The sequence below is a fragment of the Mustela lutreola genome, chromosome 15 (assembly GCF_030435805.1).
Source record: "Mustela lutreola isolate mMusLut2 chromosome 15, mMusLut2.pri, whole genome shotgun sequence".
Lineage (NCBI taxonomy): Eukaryota > Metazoa > Chordata > Mammalia > Carnivora > Mustelidae > Mustela > Mustela lutreola.
The window spans coordinates 21,759,545-21,777,146 of NC_081304.1; the positions used below are offsets into that span (position 1 = coordinate 21,759,545).

At 56.1% G+C, this 17,602-nt stretch overlaps 1 protein-coding gene and 1 pseudogene across 1 annotated transcript; one reads left to right on the top strand and one right to left on the bottom strand.

Moving 5' to 3' along the window:
* Window positions 1-884: 884 nt before the first annotated feature.
* On the bottom strand, window positions 885-14,901 carry RAPGEFL1 (Rap guanine nucleotide exchange factor like 1). The gene is made up of 15 exons (XM_059149101.1): window positions 13,973-14,901; window positions 11,058-11,136; window positions 10,006-10,141; window positions 9,687-9,784; window positions 7,275-7,387; window positions 6,852-7,019; window positions 6,022-6,119; window positions 5,787-5,909; window positions 5,033-5,211; window positions 4,848-4,938; window positions 4,238-4,288; window positions 3,818-3,905; window positions 3,571-3,635; window positions 3,085-3,139; window positions 885-2,814 (listed from the first exon to the last, which is right to left on the bottom strand). The coding sequence occupies exons 1-15, from the start codon at window positions 14,490-14,492 to the stop codon at window positions 2,690-2,692; spliced, it is 1,989 nt and encodes a 662-aa protein (XP_059005084.1). The 5' UTR covers window positions 14,493-14,901; the 3' UTR covers window positions 885-2,689.
* A 1,745-nt stretch (window positions 14,902-16,646) lies between these two features.
* On the top strand, window positions 16,647-16,741 carry LOC131817206 (U6 spliceosomal RNA; annotated as a pseudogene).
* Window positions 16,742-17,602: the final 861 nt, after the last annotated feature.

Genomic DNA, 17,602 nt, shown 5'->3' on the forward strand with positions numbered 1-17,602 from the left:
TCCCTCACTGTTTCTAATTTTAGCCATTCATGATCTGATTCAGGTTTTTAACAGAGCAACCTGGCTACGGTGTGAGAACCAAGTGGAGGGATGAGGTTCGAGCTGGACAGAGGAAGCTGAGACGCCAGGTGGGAGACTGGGGTGGTCATCCAGGGGAGAATGGTGAGTGGTTTGCACCAGGGGGGTCACAGAGGAGTCCCAGAGAAGTGGACCAATCAGAATATGTTCTGGAATTGCAGCCAGCAGGACAGGCCGATGAGATGAGGGAGGGCTGAGAGGGAGGTGTGGAGGGGCAAGTGCTGCATTCTTGCCTTGAAACCCTGGGTGGATGGGAGGAGCATCTCCTGAGATGCAGAAGACAGGGAGTAACAGGTGTGTGACGTGGGAAGATGAGGGCTCCTGTGTGGCTTTTTGAATATGTATCATCTCCTGAAGCTTAGGTTCTCCTTAGGGCCGAACACTAGGCTCTAGCTGCTCCCCATCTTAGTGTAAGTGGTAGACATCGGTTGTGTGAATAGTGCACACTGTCTGAGTAGTGGCTGGTGGGATGTGCACGCTGCCTGCAGTGACATATCTCAGTTAGGGGCCCAGTTCTGTCCCCTCGCTCGCCTGTGACTTGTCCCTTTTGCTAGGACTTCCCAGCTTCCACCTTCTGCCTTGACGGCTTTAGCATTTAACGAGCTCACGTGCCCGTGGCACCTGTCTGTGTCCCAGACACCATGCGACCAGTCTCATGAGGTTGGCGCCTTTCCCTCTCATCCACACTTCCAGTCATTCCAGAGCAGCCTGCTGAGGGACCCAGTGCACTGAGAGGGGGGGTCCCTCTTCCCTCCCTCACCCCCTGCCCTAGCCTCAGAGGAACAGAATGGAGAACAGCAAGCAGCTTGATTCATAGACTTTATCAGCTTTTTCTCCACCCAGCAGTTTCTGCAGACAACCGAGCCTATTTGCGGTCCACACGGTTCACGCTGGCAAAGCTGGAGAGCAGTGGGGCAGGCATCAAGGCTAGGGGCGGGCAGCAGATGAGGCTGGACCAGTGGACCCCAGCGCTTGAGAAGAGGAGGCTGCCAAGCAGGCTCAGGAGGAAAGGTGGCCTCAGGGAGAGGAGGGCACGTGGACAGCTGCAGGGAGGAAGTAGGGCGGGGGGCGGGCTGTGGTCACTGTGGGGGGGCGGATAGAGGAGGCGGGACACAGTGCCTGTGTCTGTGAGGCTGGGGGTAGGGAGCCCATATACACTGTTTTGTGGCAGGAACCAGACAGACAGCTGTATAAAAGGGACTGTACAACATAACCTATGATACAATGTTTACATATGATACAAGGCTCTTCCCCTCTTTGAGTTTTAAAAAATAAATTTACAATTCCAGAGCTTTTGGTAAAAAATATGTACACCCTCAGAGCAGGAGCAGCAGCTGCTTTTGCTGTTGCCGCCGCTGCCTCTTCAGAAGGGGAAGAGGTGGTGTCAGAAAGGCGGGGGGGGGTGGGGGGGGGAGGCTGTGCCCGGAAACCTCTCCCAGTAGCTCCCAGGAGCGCTGGGCCCCTCTGCCCTGGAGGCCCCCGTGGGAGAGGGTGGGGGGACAGAGAGGTACGAAAGGCATCAACACAGTCTGGTTTTGCCTTGACAGCCTTGGCCATTCCCTCTGCTCTCACTCCCGGGCGCTGCCAGCCCAGGTACAGGGGTCTACCTCACCCCAGCTCTGATGGGGAGGACCAGCAGGAGTCAAGACAGGAAGAAGGATAGAGACCATGTGGTTGGTGTCCCGCCGAAGAGCCAGAAGGGAGATGACAGCTCCCTTCTTAGCAGCAGACTCCCCGAAAGCAGGAGTGTGGGCAGCAGAACCCCCGGCTCCTGATGGCGCCATGTCCCACCCTGCAATGCGGAGGAAGCGTCCGGTAGGCAGCCAAGGCCTGTGTTTCCCTGAGCATCTCTTACCCTCTCATTGGAGCCCACCCAGAGACCCTGGGGAGGCCTGAGTGGGGGACCCACAAGAGCTGACGGGATGCCCCCTGCCCTGTGAACGGCTTTGCCCACAGGCTTGGGCATGCAGGGCACCCAAAGGAGCTGAGCAGGGAGTGGGGGGGTGGGGAGAGCACCCCCACACCATTGCAGGGCCCAGTACACCAGGGCAGCACCAAACAGAAGGACCTCTCCATACAAAACACCCTCCCGCAGTTACCGGATATACTCCTGCTTCTTCAAGGGGACAGGCGCACACAGGCACACAGACACAAGGGCGATGTGATATTCCAGTGGGGTACATCAGGGGTCCCGGCTCTGACCAGGGAGAGGGCAGACCGGGCTGGAGAGGAAGGTTGCCAACCCCTCCCATGATTCTGCTCTGTGAGACAGGAGGGTGGGCCGATTTCCTGCCTGCTTGGGAGGAGGTTGGAAGCTCCATCTCTGGACCGGACCTCGATGGGAGGGGACAGGGGAAGGAGCTCTCTGCCCCCTTCCCTGCGAGGGAAGAAACCAGCCAAGTGGGGTGTGGGCTGGAAGGAGCAAGGGAGAGAGGATTTCAGCAAGGTGGACAGGCTTCTGAGTCCAGGGGTAAGTCCATCTGACTCTTCCCTGAGGGGCAAGAAGTTGCCCCAGCGGAAAGGTGTCAGGGGTGGGTTGGGACATCGTGCAAAGTGCTTGAGTGCCAGGTGCCCGAGGACCTCGGCGGGGCGCCCACCGGAACCTCTGTTCTCACTGACTATTGGCCTCTAGCTTGTAGGAGAGCTCAAAGAGGAGGTTCTGGTTGTCGATGACCTGGAACTGGCGCACATAGGCCTTGGTCTGCAGGTGATGGGGCGATGCCTCCATATCCAGGCCTGGGGGTGTGACAAGAGAAAAGCGTTCAGGCTCCCAGCCTCCCACCCACCCACCGCATTCTCGCTCTCCCTCTCTCCATGCACGCTGGCCAGAGGAGAGGGGTGTGAATTGGGACAGGTGCTGGGCAGGAGGGCTCCGGGGAAGGCTAAGGAGAGAGGGTGGAGAGCTGACAAGTTTAAGGAAATCAAGAAGTGAGCAGGGATTCCTCCCAGATCCCTCCCGCTCAGGCAGAGCTCTCCCCAGGAGGCTGTTAGAAGCTCGGTACTCACAGAGGGGCCGGCTCCGGTATTTGCGGACTGTCCTCACTTTTTCAGCCACTGAATGCTGGGAGATGACAAGGAATGAGCCCTAAAAAGGGCTCAGAAAGAGGCTCCCCCCTCTAATACTCCCCTTGCTGTGTTCTGCTCCAGCTCTGCTGCTTTGACCCTGCTCCCTCCAGGATCTGATCCTGGAGGGTCTCAGAAGAACCAAAGGAGGGGTATAACCGGCTTGTGGGGAGAGAAAGAGGTGCGCGCACCCGCGCGCGCGTACACACACACACACACACATACACACACCCGCCCCATCCCTCCCCAGCTGCCTGTCAGCTTTGCCACCCGTGGGCGGGTTGCCACAGCAATGCCACCGGGGACAGTCAGGAGTCTGTCAGGCAAGCTGGGCACTAAGGAGAAAGGCTGCTGTCTTTAGGGGGTTGCCAGGAGAGGGGGAAGGATGCCAGCCTCCACGCCCAGGCCACGGTCAGCAGTGCCACTCACCAGCTTCTCGATGTTCACCAAACCATCAACAAGGGTCTTACTCCCCTCGTGCAGGAAAGTCAGGTCTAGGGAATAGAAAAGAAACCCATGTGAGGAAGAAGGAGGTCCAAAGGGCCTTTCCCCTCCCCTACAACGTCTCACTAGGGGGCTCCTCTCCAGGTGGGCACTCAGAGTTGAGTGCCAGGGGCTGAGAGCCAGAACTGGGGCATGGAGAGTGTGGCCAGAAGGGTACAGGAGTGACTCTCACCTTTGAGGATCAGAGGCACGAAGGGAATCACAGGAGGTTTCATCTTGGAGATCACTTCTCGGTAGCTTTTGTGGTTCCTGCAGGGGTCCTGATGTTCAGGGAAGAGAGGTAAAGGGGCAGATAGTGCACATTAAAGATGTGTCCTACTCCCTCATCCTCCTGCCCTAGATCCATCTCTGATCAGAGAGCATACATATGGGTGTCTAGCTGGGGATGAAGTAGGGAAGAGGCGTGACCCTTCTCCCTCCTCCAAGGAAAAGGGGGTAGCAATGCTCCCTCCTCTTCCCTCCCAGTATGGGGGTGGGGGACAGTCTCAGGCACTAAAAATCTTGAAGGGAAGCTTGAGGAAACAGGTTTATGGGGACAGAGGGCCTCTGGGGTACAAGTCCAGGGGCAGATAAAAGAGCTGAACCCACTCACTGTCAGGTTCTCAAATTTGCGGAACAAGTTCTTGAATTTCCCTGGCAGCTTCTGTAGAGAGTTTGAAGGAAGGAGAGGAAATGTCAGAGTGGAGCTCCTTGGGTTTCACGGCAGCTCTGGCTAATCCCCCGGTGTCAGAGGGGGAAAGGGCCTGGCTGTCTTGCAGGGGGCTGGCCAGCTGGTGGGTGGGGAAATAGAGTCAGCCCTTGATGCAGTCCCGGGAGCTTGAAGAGCCCACAGGAACAAATTACACCGGGGAATTCGAGTCTCTGCTTAGGTATACGCCATGCGCGAGGGGACTCGCTGAGTGCTGGCTGCAATCCAGGGTCCAAGCCTGCCATCTGGCCTGGGCTGCCTGCCCCACGCGGGCGGGGATTCCGGCTTTTTACTATTTTGCACAGGACAGGGTCCGTTAGCCAAACTGAGTGCCCGCCCGGGGGGGCTGGACCTGCCTGAAGAGGGCGCCTCCCTCCGCTCGGCACAAAGGCTCCCTACCCTCCAGGAGCTGCCGCCTGGGTGAACCCGGGAGGCCAAGGACGCCCGCCGCAGCCCCCCGCCCCAGCCCGGCCAGCACAGGCGGGAGGAGAGGAAAGGGCAGCCGTGTCATCACCTCCCAGGTGAGTCGCAGGCGGCTAACCGCAGCGTTGTCCAGTCCCATGACCACGGCGTAGAAGGACAGCAGGTCCTGGTTCTGCTTGCAGCTGCGTGGGGTGGGAGGCGGAGTCAGCGAGTGCCGCGGGGGCGAGGGGGCCCTCCGCGCCCGCCCCCCACCCACCGCCCGCCGGCCGCACTCACATGGCCGCGATCTTGAGGAACTTCTTGAGCAGCTGCGCGCGCTTGCCCGGGGCCTCGCAGAGCAGCACCTCGGTGGCCACCCAGTGCGTGACCTCGCTGCAACGCTGCAGCAGCAGCTCCAGGTTGGCCGTCTCCCGGCGGCCGCGCTCCCCATGGAACACATAGTCCACGAATTCCAGCTGCACCCGCGGTGGGCGTGGTGGAGGGCCGCCAGCGAGGGGGCGGAGGGGGGCATGTAGGGAGATGGGGGGGATGTAAGTGGCCGGGTGGCCACAGGGCGGAGGGAAGGGCCGAAGGGCAGGGGCGGGAGGGTGGCAAATGGAAGAAAACAGGGACAAGACAGGTTGCAACAGAGATGGGGGGCAGGGAGCAACATTAATAATACTCTCCTATCCCCTGAGCACTTACTAGGTGCCAGGTCCTTGAACCATCTGATAGACATTATTGTGACTGCCTTATTTTCTTTCTTTAATAGAGAATAGCTTAAAGAGAGTAACCATGGATCAGGTTCTATGTAAGACCCACCTTACTAAGGGGATCTCTCTCTTTGCTGTTTTGTTTTGTTTTGTTTTCCCAGATTGGGGACATAAGGCTCAGAGAGTCTGGGGTGAGTTGGGGTGAACTGCCCAAGGGCACCCTGCCAGCCAGTCTTCTAACCCCAAGTTCAGCTGCACAGCCTGCCGGTCTCCAGAGCCCCCACAATGGCACATTTCTCCCTCCAGCCCCCCAGCCCAGCACTAGTTACAGTCCCCACCTCATGCACACATCGGAACAGCTCCCAGTGGAAGGCAGTAAGGTGGTTGGCAACGTCCTCCGGCTCCACTCGGTGGATCTCTGTGTCTCCAGGGGAGACCTGGATCTCCTCTGGGAGGGGCATCTGGTGGCAGGCAGGGGCATAGGGGCTGGACTCCACTCTGGGCTTGTGAGGTTCTGCCCATAGCCCCTCTGGGCCCTGGCTCCCAGCCAAGGCCTTGGGACGGAGTTCTTACCAGGGCCTCATAGCTGTCCCGCGTGCAGGCGAACAGGTGGCTGTTGATGCCCAGTGTGGTGAAGACACAGTCTTCAGTCGGCTGGAGAAGGACCTTCTCTGCAGGAGAACGAGCTGCTCTGCCTCGGCCCCGGCCACCTGCACCCTCACACACCCCAGCCACGGTCGCCATCCCACCTGGAAACTCCTAACCCTGCACAGACACATTCTAGACTAATGGGACTCGTGTTAGGTTACCATCAGTTTATGCCATATTTACCTGACATTTTTCAAATAATGAATTCTCTTGCAGTCATAAGCTCTTTTTTAGACCCAATATTCTTCCACAGTTCTCTCATTCTATCAGCTGGGGGACACCAGGACTTTTTCCCCCCTTGCCTCAAAGGAAGAGAAGGTTCTGGCTACATTGCAGGCTTCCTGCCTCCCATAGAAGTTGGAGGCCCACCCTGTGTTTTTAGCCTCAAAAACAGCATCCTCAGATGGTCTGGGGGGTTAAAGAACCAGATCCCAAAGTAAGGAAAGGCAAGCACCAGAATCCAAATCCAAGTGTCTTGGACCAGTGCTTTCCAAACTTTAATATGCATAGGGATCACCTGGGAATCTGGTTAAAATGCTCATTCTGAATCGGTGGGTCTGGAGCAGGGTCTGAGGTACTGCACTTTTAATAAACCCCCAGGTCAGTGGTGCTCATGTGACTGGTCCCAGAACCACACTTCCAGAAGCCAGGGCCTAGAGTTCGGCCGCACCCCCGCCCCAGAGCACCAGGCTTTTGAGTTTCTCCTCTCCTGCTGGCCCCCACCACCACTCAACCCAGCTCTTCCCAAGCCTCACCTCCGGAGGAAGCCACAGCCACCAGGATGAGGGAGTCCTCACGCCCAGCAGGCTCCTCTGAGTACTGCAATTTCTCTGTCACAGAGCCCAGGATGTCCTGCACAGACGCCGAGAGGCGGCTGCGGATGGTCACGTAAGAGTGGTCAGGCATGTAGACCCGGCAGAAGACTGGGCAGAGACAGGGAGGTGGCTTGGCATAAGAAGGCAGAAGGGCAGCACAGACACAGCCCCCTCAGCGCATGTCGGTTTCCCAGCCCATCTCACCCCTAACCTTCAGTCAGCTGGCTTCTGAGCAAGAGGCTGTCAAAAGGACAGGTTCCACTCCACCAGGAGACTCCGCTGAAGGTGCCCTAAAACCCAGACGCCCCAGAGGGCCCTCTGAGCCGCTCCAGAAGCTCTGCCCCGCTTGACGCCCACACTCACTCTCATCAGAGCCCCGGAAGGCCACTCGGGTCTGCAGGCAGGAGTCAATCCGGCGGAAGTGACGGAAGAGTGGCTTCACTTGCTTACTGGGTGGCTGGCTTTCCTCTGGGATCCTGGCATGGACACAGCTGGGCGTCAGGAAGTCCTGTCACGCATATGGAGCGCCAGGCAGGCAACACCAAGCAAGGGATTATCAGAATTGAGTCAAGGATGCAGCAGCACCAGGTTCAGAAAGTGGTAAAAGAGGTCAGAAGGGAGACAGTGACCAGCATGGGATGACTGTCCAAGTGACCCAGATCATATGCCACCTCTTCTGTGAATTCTCTGATCCACCCCACCCACCAGGAAAGGTCACTTTTTGGCATCAACTGCTCTAAGACACGGGGCTAATATTTGTTCATGTGTGTATCTTATCTCTTCTGCAAGACTGAGAGCTTTTGAGGGCTGGGCTTACTTCTTTTTTTTTTTTTTTTTTTTTAAAGATTTTATTTATTTATTTGACAGAGAGAGATCACAAGTAGGCAGAGAGGCAGGCAGAGAGAGAGGAGGAAGCAGGCTCCCCGCTGAGCAGAGAGCCCAATGCGGGACTCGATCCCAGGACCCTGAGATCATGACCTGAGCCGAAGGCAGCAGCTTAACCCACTGAGCCACCCAGGCGCCCTGGGCTTACTTCTTCTTAGATTTTTTTTTTTCCCCACCCTCCAGGCCTAGCACACTACTTGGCACATGGTAGGCGTAGGTCATCCTCTGTTTCCTGAATTTTGCCTTCAAGGACTTTACAGCCTGGGAGGAAGACAGACATGGATACAGCTACTTCTAACACGAGACAGGAGGTGTTAGGTGATATAACAAGGGTACAAGCAGAGTTCTGTTGGCAAGAGGGAGGGGGAACTTTCATCAGGAAGATGTTTTTGACCGTGGTCTTGAAGGACAACAGAAAGAGAAGTGAGTACAGGGTGGTCCTTCTTGGGTGAACCATGTAAATGATGGCAAGAAATTAGAATTGGGAATGCCCAGGAGTTCAGGGAATGGTGGGGTGTATAGTGAGTGTCATGGGGGCTGGGGGATGTGAGAGATGAGGCAGGAAGCATTGGCAGAAAGACGGGGGTGTTGAATGCTTGCAAGGGTGTTATAATTTGAGGGCGCCTGGGTGGCTCAGTCGCTAAGCGTCCACCTTTGGCTTGGTTCATGATCCCAGGGTCCTGGGATCAAGCCCCACATCTGGCTCCCTGCTCCACGGGAGAGCCTGCTTCTCCGTCTCCCACTCCCTGTCTCTCTCTGTCAAATAAATAAATAAAATCTTTTAAAAAAAGGGGGGGTTGCAATTATGTCTTGTGGGCAATAGGGAGCCCTGGATGTTTTTGGAATAGGAGCGTGATGTTGTCAAACTGGAAAGATCTCTCTGGTGTCAGCATAAGAAGGAGAGGATGCAAGACCATGAGCTGAAGCCCTGAGCAGGAGGCTGTGGCAATAATCCAAGTGAGAGCTAATGAGGTCGAAACAAGGGTTGCACTGGTGGGAATGGAGAGGAAAAAGACTGAAATGGTCAGAGGGATGGACAGACAGGTGGACAGACAAAGTGGAGTCCTGAAGCTGACTCACATTGGCTCATGAGAAGAGATTGTGAAATTTGGGGAGATTCTGCCTCTAGGTTTTAAAACAGCCATATAAAATATAAAAAGTATAAAATATAAAGAAATGTTTTATGAACATCTACCCAAATTATCACCCCAAAGGTAGCATCCTGTTTTACTACATTTTGCTATTATCTATGCTCTTTTTAAAGATTTTATTTATTATTTGACAGAGACACAGCAAGAGAAGGAACACAAGCAGGGGCAGTGGGAGAGTGAGTGAGCAAGCGAGAGAGAGAGAGAAGCAGGCTTCTCGCTGAGCAGGGAGTCTGATGCGGGGCTCGATCCCAGGGCCCTGAGATCATGACCCAAGCTGAAGGCAGATGCTTAACAACTGAACCACCAGGTGCCCTGCTCTTATCTATGCTCTCGGTGTTATTTTCCTCTCGTGAAAATACTCTGAAAATACTGTGGAATGGCCCGCCACTGCCCATTTCTTCCCAAGTTCATATTCAGTATTCACATTCACATGACAGTGCTGGAAATCAGCCAGCGAGAGAATTTACATCATGGGAATCAGCAAAAGCTACAAATAGGGGCTCTCCCCCCGCCAAAGTGCTGGTTGTTAAATATGTCCCCATACATCATTGGATTAACAAAGAAATGGGTAGGAGAATGGACAAGTCAGTGACTGGAGGCTGTGCTCTGTGCTACCCTCTAGCAAGAGAAAGCTGCTGAAATAAAACCACACTGGAGCCAAAAGGCCAGAGGCAGTCCCCGCAACAGAGGAACATGGGGGACTTCTGTCCTATCCCCTCCCCCAACCCGTTCCCCTCACTTTAGCTCCACTGTTTCCACAAGCTGGTGCAGCCTCAATGTGTCCTCTCGGAGGTCCTGGTAAAGGGACTCATCCTTCATAATCAGCAGGTACAGATCCTGGGGAGCAGAGGAGAGAGAAGGTGAAGGCAGGGGTCTCATCCCAAGCTTCGCTATTGGCAAGGGCTGGGGCAGCATCTCCACGTCTTTAAACATAGAGGAACCATATAAACTGAGGTCCACTGGCATCTTCTTCCAGGTACCCAGCTTGAGGAGTATGGCTCCTTCACAGGAGTCCCCTTCTAATAGCCTGCTCACCCGCCTTCTCTTCCCAGGCCCACCTTGATGATGCGGCCGGCCCCCTCTTCCTCCTGCAGCAGCCCCTGGTATGTGTCCAGGAAATGAAGGAGCATGGCTAGACAAGCCTGCTTCCGGCCCAGCCCCTCGGGGCCCTCCATGCCTCCTGCCCAAACAAAACTGACCCCTTAGTTAAGAAAAATCCCTGGGCAGGCAGACCAGAAGAAACTGGGAAAGGAGATGAGAAGTGGTGGGTGGTTAACCCCCCCAAATATTCTCTAATCTGGGGCCAGGGACAAGGGAGGTGCAGGGGTCCCTGGAGACAAGACCCCTTTATGTCCCAGCCTGGGATTTTGCTCAGATTAGGTAGGGATGGCCCCCACTTGACCATGTCCATCTGACAGCATCCTGCCTGTTTGAATTTCACTTGGAGAGATCCCTCCGGGACCCACCCAACCCCTGACCGGCCCAATACCTGGAGCCGATAAAGGCCAGGGGGGCTTACCACAAACCTGACCATACCTCAGTGTAAGGCTTAGTGTTTCTAAGAGAGCCTATGGTATTCTACTCAGTGGCCTGACATGTACAATTAGATCCTAAAATAACTCAGTGAGAGGCCCTGTGCTTACATGAGACCCGACAAAGAGCCTGGCCAGTGGCCTGCCTCTAGCAGACCCCACTGAAGCACAGCCTTGACCTGATGTTTACATTGGACCCTATAATAACCCACTTGCAACCAGATGTTTAGAGCAACAGTTCAGTGGGGAGAGGGCTCTCTTAATAGAATAATAACACCTTATGTTTGGCCCAAGGCTCTGCAGTCTCCAGAGCGCTCCCACATCTACTATCAGATTCATCTCCCCAGCAACCCCATAGGGAGGCAGGCAGGTGCTGTTTACCCCCTTTTTACAGAAGAGGAAACTGAAGCCCCAGGAGGTTAGGTGGTCTGCCCAAGGTCACACAGCGGGTGAGTAAAACCCCTGGAATTGAAACCCAGGTGTGTTTCCTAGGGAAGCGCTGAGGACCCTATCACAGGTGGGGTAGGGGGAGTGGCTTCCTCCTGACCTCCCCTATTGCAAGCTCCATAAAAGGATATTACTGGTGTAGCTCCTGCAGAAATTTCTCCGTGGGGAGGAAGAGAGAATGGGTGAGGACGATGTCATCCAGCAGGATATCTGTAGAGATCAATTGGTGCCACTGATGTCAGGCGGGCACTTCCAGGACCTGACTGGACACTCCCTACCGGCCCCCTCTTGCCTCCTAGACTGAGTTCTCCTTTGCCAGTCTGGAGCCCCAGCCACCTGCCCCGTCATGCTCTGCACAAGCGCGTGCACACACACATGTGAAGGTTCTGGGCAGCCGCTGCGGGGGTGGGGTTGGCAGCTGCCAAGGCAGCTGGAGGGAAGGAGGGGGCGCCCTTTGATGGCCACGCCCACTACTCTTCAATGTATGTGGGAAGCTGGTCAGATAATATGGCAAGATTGAGATCTGCCCTCAAAAAGAGGTCGAACACAGAAGTGTCTCTAGACAACTTCCAAACACAGAGGTTAAGTTCAGTGGGGTGTGTGTGTGTGTGTGTGTGTGTGTGTGTGTGTCTATGTCTGTATCCCTCCTCCCCTCCCTATTCCCTACATAACAGCTCTGAGTTCCAACTGGGCAGGTGAGAACCAGCCCCATTAAAAAGGAGAGGGAGTGACTGCCATCTCTTTGATCCCAAAGCCTTTAAATAGAAGCCCTGTGTCCTCTGGATGCTCAGAGATGGAAGGGTTAATGATGGAAGGGTGGAGGGGAGTGGCTCTCACCACTCTTTTCCCCCTCCACTCCCCCATCTGGGCCTGGCTCAGCCAGTCAGCCAGGTACAAGGTCGCCCTGACTTGCAGCCAGCCCTGGGGTGGGGCAGGGCAGCCTGACACACGGAGACAGGCAGGGAGCAGGGAGGAAGCCAGGAGCCAGGTGTCCTGACCAGGACAGGTTAGGGCCAGGTCCCCAGGCACTGCCCCAGGACAAAACCAAGGCTTCTGACGTCCCTTGGCTCCCTGGCATTTGGTTCTAGCCATGAAAGTAGAGGAGGAGAACCAACACCAGATCCTCTACCTGAACTGTTGCAGTTCACCAATGAGAAACTGAGGCCCAGAGCTGAGAGGCACCTGCCTGGAGCCAGAGTAGGAACCCAGACTCCTGAGTCTTTGTTCTTTTCTCAGTATGCCCCAGGCAAGCAGCGTGTCAGGGTAGAGCACAGTGGTGAGATTGGGCTACATAGATGTTTGCAAGCCTTGGACTGGTTTGAGGATAACTTCTATAAGTCCCCTCCTCCCACACACTCTGGGAGGAAGCCAAGATGGTTTGAGAACATTGGTTATACTGGAGAATATCAGAGTGGCATGTTAAGGTGATCCTCATTTACCCTGGAACTGGTTTGAGGTTCCCCAAAGCAGTTACTTTGCAGATCTAGCTTGCCAGCCCAGGTAATAGGGTGGCGAGCAATTCAAGAGTCCTTCCCCATGAGAGACCAGGCAGAGTGTATGGCACCAGGTCCCTCTGGAAGGGGAAGAACACGTTCTCCCTATCCTCTTTGCCTCGCTACCCTGCTATGTTCTTAAAGTGAGTCTGAGAGCCCCAGCCGTGACCCCTGGCTCCAAAGGTGGTGATGAGGTATAGGGCTGCCCAATATCCTTCCCATCTATCTCATGGGAGATCGGAGCCAGAGCAAAGGAAGAGGAACACGGGGCAGAGTGGGGGAGATGGTGCTATGGGGGCTAGTTTGGCGTCTGTCTCTTCCAAGCCAGGCTCTGGTCCAAGGCACAGCCTCCCCAGGGAATGTGTCATAGAGACACAGGGTGTGTGGTGTAGGCGGGAAGTTATGGTTAGGAGAGCTGTGTGTGTCTGATATTTTTCTAATTAAATCCAAAAGGTGTCAGCTCCCCAGGGCAACGACAGCTGAGCCAAGAAGAGGACCCAGGTCTTGAGGAAAATCTAGGGGAGCAGTGTCCTATTCCATAAGCCTAGGTCCAGGCTCCCCGCAGAGGTCTAAGAGCAAAGTGTGAAACCCCCATCTTTGGGCCCTCAAGCAGGGATCCCCTCCCCAGACCTTGCTAGGCTTAATGAAATGCAGAGAGGCAGACCTAAAGACCCGTCATCGCTCTTCTACCTCCACCACTAACCAGCAGTTTGGGGCCTCAGTTTCCTCACAGTCCCCTTAGAAGGGGTGCTGGTGGGGAGTGGTGAAATAGCAACATCATTTAGGGAATACGTTTCTCAGGGTGTGGCTATTATTTTTTAAAAGAGGCCTGTGCTGAGGCCTGCCTTGGGAAGGGCAGGAGTTGGAGGGGCTCAGAACCCCCCCTCCCCAGGGATGCTGCAGGGTCCTAATGTCTGTCTCTGTCCAGCCACCTCTCCCCTGACAAACAACTTCTGCACCAGCCCCCAACTAGAACACCTCCTTCCCCACAAGCTGCTAAGGACAATGCATCCCTTTGCCCGAGCCCAAAAGGCAGCTTGGGCCCTGAGCCTGCCTGGCACTGCCCCACTGAGGGGGCCAGTCCTGTGCTCTGGGGCTTCTAGACAGAATCAGGGACTCCTAGAAGGTCTTTTGGGTCTTGGAAAGCACCTCTTGGGGTGGGGGTTGGGGGGTGGAGCTGGGTCTGCCCTGGGCAGCTTCCATCTTAGTGTTTCAGGCCTTAATTTGGGGCCACCGAAGAAGGAGGTAGTCAACATCAGGGACCCATGAGAATCTGTGGGTAAAATAGCCAGAAGGGAAGGGTGGCTTAAGGAGAGAAAGAGGTTCAGCTTCTCCAGCTGGTGGGTGAGGCTGCTACACGGAGGAAGGTGGCACTGCCGCCTCCCTTCTGCATAAGGGTCTGTTCCCCTCCCAGGCCGCTGCCCCACTTCAGCTGACCGCTCAACCCCACACCGAGGCTCCCGGAAGGGCGCCCCCACCCTACCCCCCACTGTCCAAGGGCAAGGAAGAGGAACCCTGTGGCAGCCCTCTACTCCGGGATGGATGGGCCTTACCTGAGGCGGCGCTGTCCCTGGTGGCCCCTCCGGCGAGCCGCTCCAGCACCCGGTTCAGAAGATGCTCCGGCCGCTCGGGGGCGCCCAGGGGGGCCCAGGGCGGGGAAGTCAGGGGCTCACCCGGGGACAGCTCGTCAGAGGAGTACGAGGAAGGGGAGCGTAGGGGCCCCCCTCCCCCGAGCGGCCCGGGCCCCGGCACCTCCTCGAGCTGTAGCCAACAGGGTCCCCCGCTGCCAAGCTCCTCCGCGACCCCCGCCGGCTCTCCCCCTTCCTCTTCAGGGGGCGGCTCCAGCCCCGGCTCGGCTGGGGGCTCTCGGAGGAAAGCGGGGAGCAGCAGGCGAGACACGCTCTGACGCCGCTGCAGCGGCCGCAGTCCCCCGGTTGGACCGCCGCCCCCGCCAGGTCCCCCGCCCCCGCCAGGGCCGCCGCAGCTTCCCGGACCCCCGCCGGGACCTCCCGCCACCGTTCGCCCCGCCAGCTGCGACGTCTGCTTCTTCAAAAATTTCTCCAACGGCTTCATGCCCCCCCCCCGCCCCTCTCCTCGGGGCCGCCGGGGGACCCAGGTGTCCCAGGCGCGGGCGGGGGGGGCGGGGACACGATGCTCAGAGCCGGAGGGGCAGAGCGGAGGGCTGTGCCAGGCGCCGGACTGGGGGCCAGAGGTGCCCGAGGCTCGCTGGCCGGGGTCCAGTGGCCAGTGGCCCGGGGAGGTGCCAGACGGAAAGAGTGCTCGCTTTTAGTGGCCCCCCATGTCGGTCGCAGCCGGCACGCGGCGCGGAGGGCGGATAGGCTGCGGGGCCAGTGCCCCGGGCTCTGCGCTCCTGGGCCGGGCTGCGGCGGCAGAGACAGCGGGCGGAGCGCAAGGCTGGGAGAGGACGCGGCGGCGGCGGCGGCGGCGGCAGCAGCGGCGGCGGCGGCGGCTGCGCTCCTGGCCCGGGGGAAGGTGGCAGAATTGAGACCGCGCCCCCTCCTCCAGTCTCCGCCCAGTCCCCGCCCCTGCCCTTTCTGGACCCGCCCCCTGGGCCGCGCGAGGCTTGAACTTGGGCGCTGGGGCTGGCCTCGAGGGAAATAGTAAGGGGCTGAATGGGATTGGCTTCAGGGCAGACGCAGGAATTAAGGGCAAAGGTGATGCAGTGATTTACCAACGGAGAGTGAGTCCTGGCTTGGGGGCTAACAGGGGCTCTTAAGTATCATTTCAAAGAAGTAGGGCAGGTATGTGGCCTGCACAGCTTGGGCTTACCTATACCCAGGTGAGGTATAGGTAATCAGATTGCTGATTGGGTGTCCATCACTCTCAACCCCAACAGTATGGTCTGTTGCCATATTTGTGGTCTTTATGTTCCTTCTATAAGAAGGGCTGGAAAGGCTTGGGGTAAATTGGCATTGGCACTGGGGGCGGTGCCCATCTGCCCTTTCTGGTAGGGCACAATAGGTGGTGAGGGCCTGGCTTGCGAGAGGCAGGTACTGGCAGGCAGGTAGGAGCCAGGCAGGGAGCAGCAGGTTGTGGCAGGTCTAGTTGGGCTGAGAAGAGACAGGAGGCAGTGGGGAGGAGATGAGGAGTACAAGGGCACCTGAGCCCACCTGGCAGCAGGGGAGGGCAGGGTCATGGAGATGAGTGACAAGCTCTAGAACTTCCAACCAACATCATTAAGCATAGAGCGCCCCTCCAGAGCTGACATGGCCATGAAGGAGGGAAAGTGGTGCCAATTTGCACTCTAAATGATCTTTATTCCTGATGCCTGTGCCAGGAGCATTCTGTCCCTAAGGTTACACTACCCCAGAAGGAGGAGGTGGGTGTAGAGACACACTCAGTGTAAACACATCAAGGTTAAAGTAACAAGGTGGAGAAGTGGCACCAGGTTCCAGAGGGATTGAAGCTCCTTGGACAATGCCCCACCCCTGTTTACTGTGCAGGGACAAGGCAGGGACAGGAATGCTAAAGGCTGGGAGTGGTGGTTGAACTGAACAGGGTGTGTACTACACACATGTCACTATGTGTGCATATCTGGTCCTATGTGTGCTAGAGCATGTGTTCACAGAACTAAAGCTTTGCACACCCATCTGTTTGTGGATTTGGAAAGGGAACAGTAAAAAGGAGAGAGCAGTTTTGGCTAGGAAGCAGGAATAGAGCTCCAAGTATTGGTTTGCTGGGTTCCCTTTATTGGACACCCCACTATCCCTGGGGTTAAGAGGAGAAACCGGCTGGAGTGGCTACAAGCTCCCCAGGCATTTTGCGAACCAAATAAGAAGAGGAGAGGGCTCCACTCCCAGCACATGCCACAGTTACCAGATTAAGCTGGTTGCCTTGGTAACCTCCTCTCTGGGCAGGATTTGGGATTGTCGGTTAGGAAGGGGGAAGAATTGGGGAGTGTGGAGGGTGTGGGGGTTGGAAATAAGAGGCAGAGACACTTCTGGGAACTGAAAGCTTGGGGACTAGGACCCCACCACCCCTGCAACTACTCAAGGATATTGGACAGAGACTAAGTTCAAGGACTTGAATCTGGAAGGAAAGCCAGCATTGAGTCATGGCCCTCCTAGAACAGTGGTTCTCGCCCTAGGTGCACATTGGAATCCAGGGGAAATTCTCAAAAATACTGATGCATAGGTCACACTCTAAAGCAATTAAATCTTTAAAACGAGGCCAATGTTTCTGGCATTTTTTAAAGATCCCCAAGTGGTACTTGCTTCAGCAGAACACATACTGAAGTTGGAACTATATAGATTAGCTTGGTCCCTGCACAAGGATGACATGGAAAAGATCCCCAAGTGATTCAAATAGCTAGGGTTGAGGATCACTGCCCCAGAGGGACAATCCAACCTGAGTGGGCTGCCAATGCAGGGAGACAACTTCAAGATTTGAAGTTCCTACTGTTCTGGGTCACTCACAAGGTAACAGGCCTATGTGTTGACTTCACAGAGGATGGGGGTTGGCGTGGAAGAAATAGTGGGAGAGTGGTATGATTAACAGCTGTTTAGAGGGTGGCAAAGCAACTCCGAGTCCCTAAAAGGGGATGGGCCAACGCTACCTAAAGCTGATCTGTCTGCCCTTTATACTCCCTTTCTGCCCACCGAGAGGCAAGCTGGTAGGGTAGACAAACTGGGGGCTTTGCTGAGCTTGAGTTTCTTCTCTTCTCCGAGCTTGTTACCAGGGCAACAGAGCTCAATGGGATCTAACGTAGGACCGGGGAAGCAAGAGGCAGGGGTGAAGGGGAAGCATCTTAACATAGTCATTCCTGCTCCCAGTAACCTACCAAGACTGGCTGGCATTCTTTGCATGACCCCAGGAGATCAGGCCCATAGTTACCCATCACCTTGTGGAGGAAAGCAAATGGACATGAAGAGGAATTAGGGATAGGGTTTAAGAGTCATGGTCCGCCAGCTCAAGCAGCAGTACCAAAGGATGTAGGGGGAGTCCCAACTGTTTTAAGGTAGACACTAGGATGTCCATGCCCTCAGTGTACAAGGATTTGGGGTACCCAAGAACAGTTGCCACCAGCTCCACATTAAAATTTAACTGCACCCACACACACACACACTGGGATCAACCTCTGTAGTAAACTTCTGCCCTACCCAGGATCTGAAAGGAAACAAAGGTTGGAGCTGACCTGTGCACGTCAGAGGCCCAGCCAGTGG

What these genes read in the sequence shown, in the direction of transcription:
- RAPGEFL1 (XM_059149101.1), bottom strand. Translation starts at nt 14,492, where the DNA reads ATGAAGCCGTTGGAGAAATTTTTGAAGAAGCAGACGTCGCAGCTGGCG. An exon ending in GGGCCGGCCGCATCATCAAG is followed by an intron (nt 9,785 to 10,005) that starts GTGGGCCTGGGA and finishes TCTGCTCCCCAG; the next exon opens with GATCTGTACCTGCTGATTAT. An exon ending in CTTCCGGGGCTCTGATGAGA is followed by an intron (nt 7,020 to 7,274) that starts GTGAGTGTGGGC and finishes GTCTCTGCCCAG; the next exon opens with TCTTCTGCCGGGTCTACATG.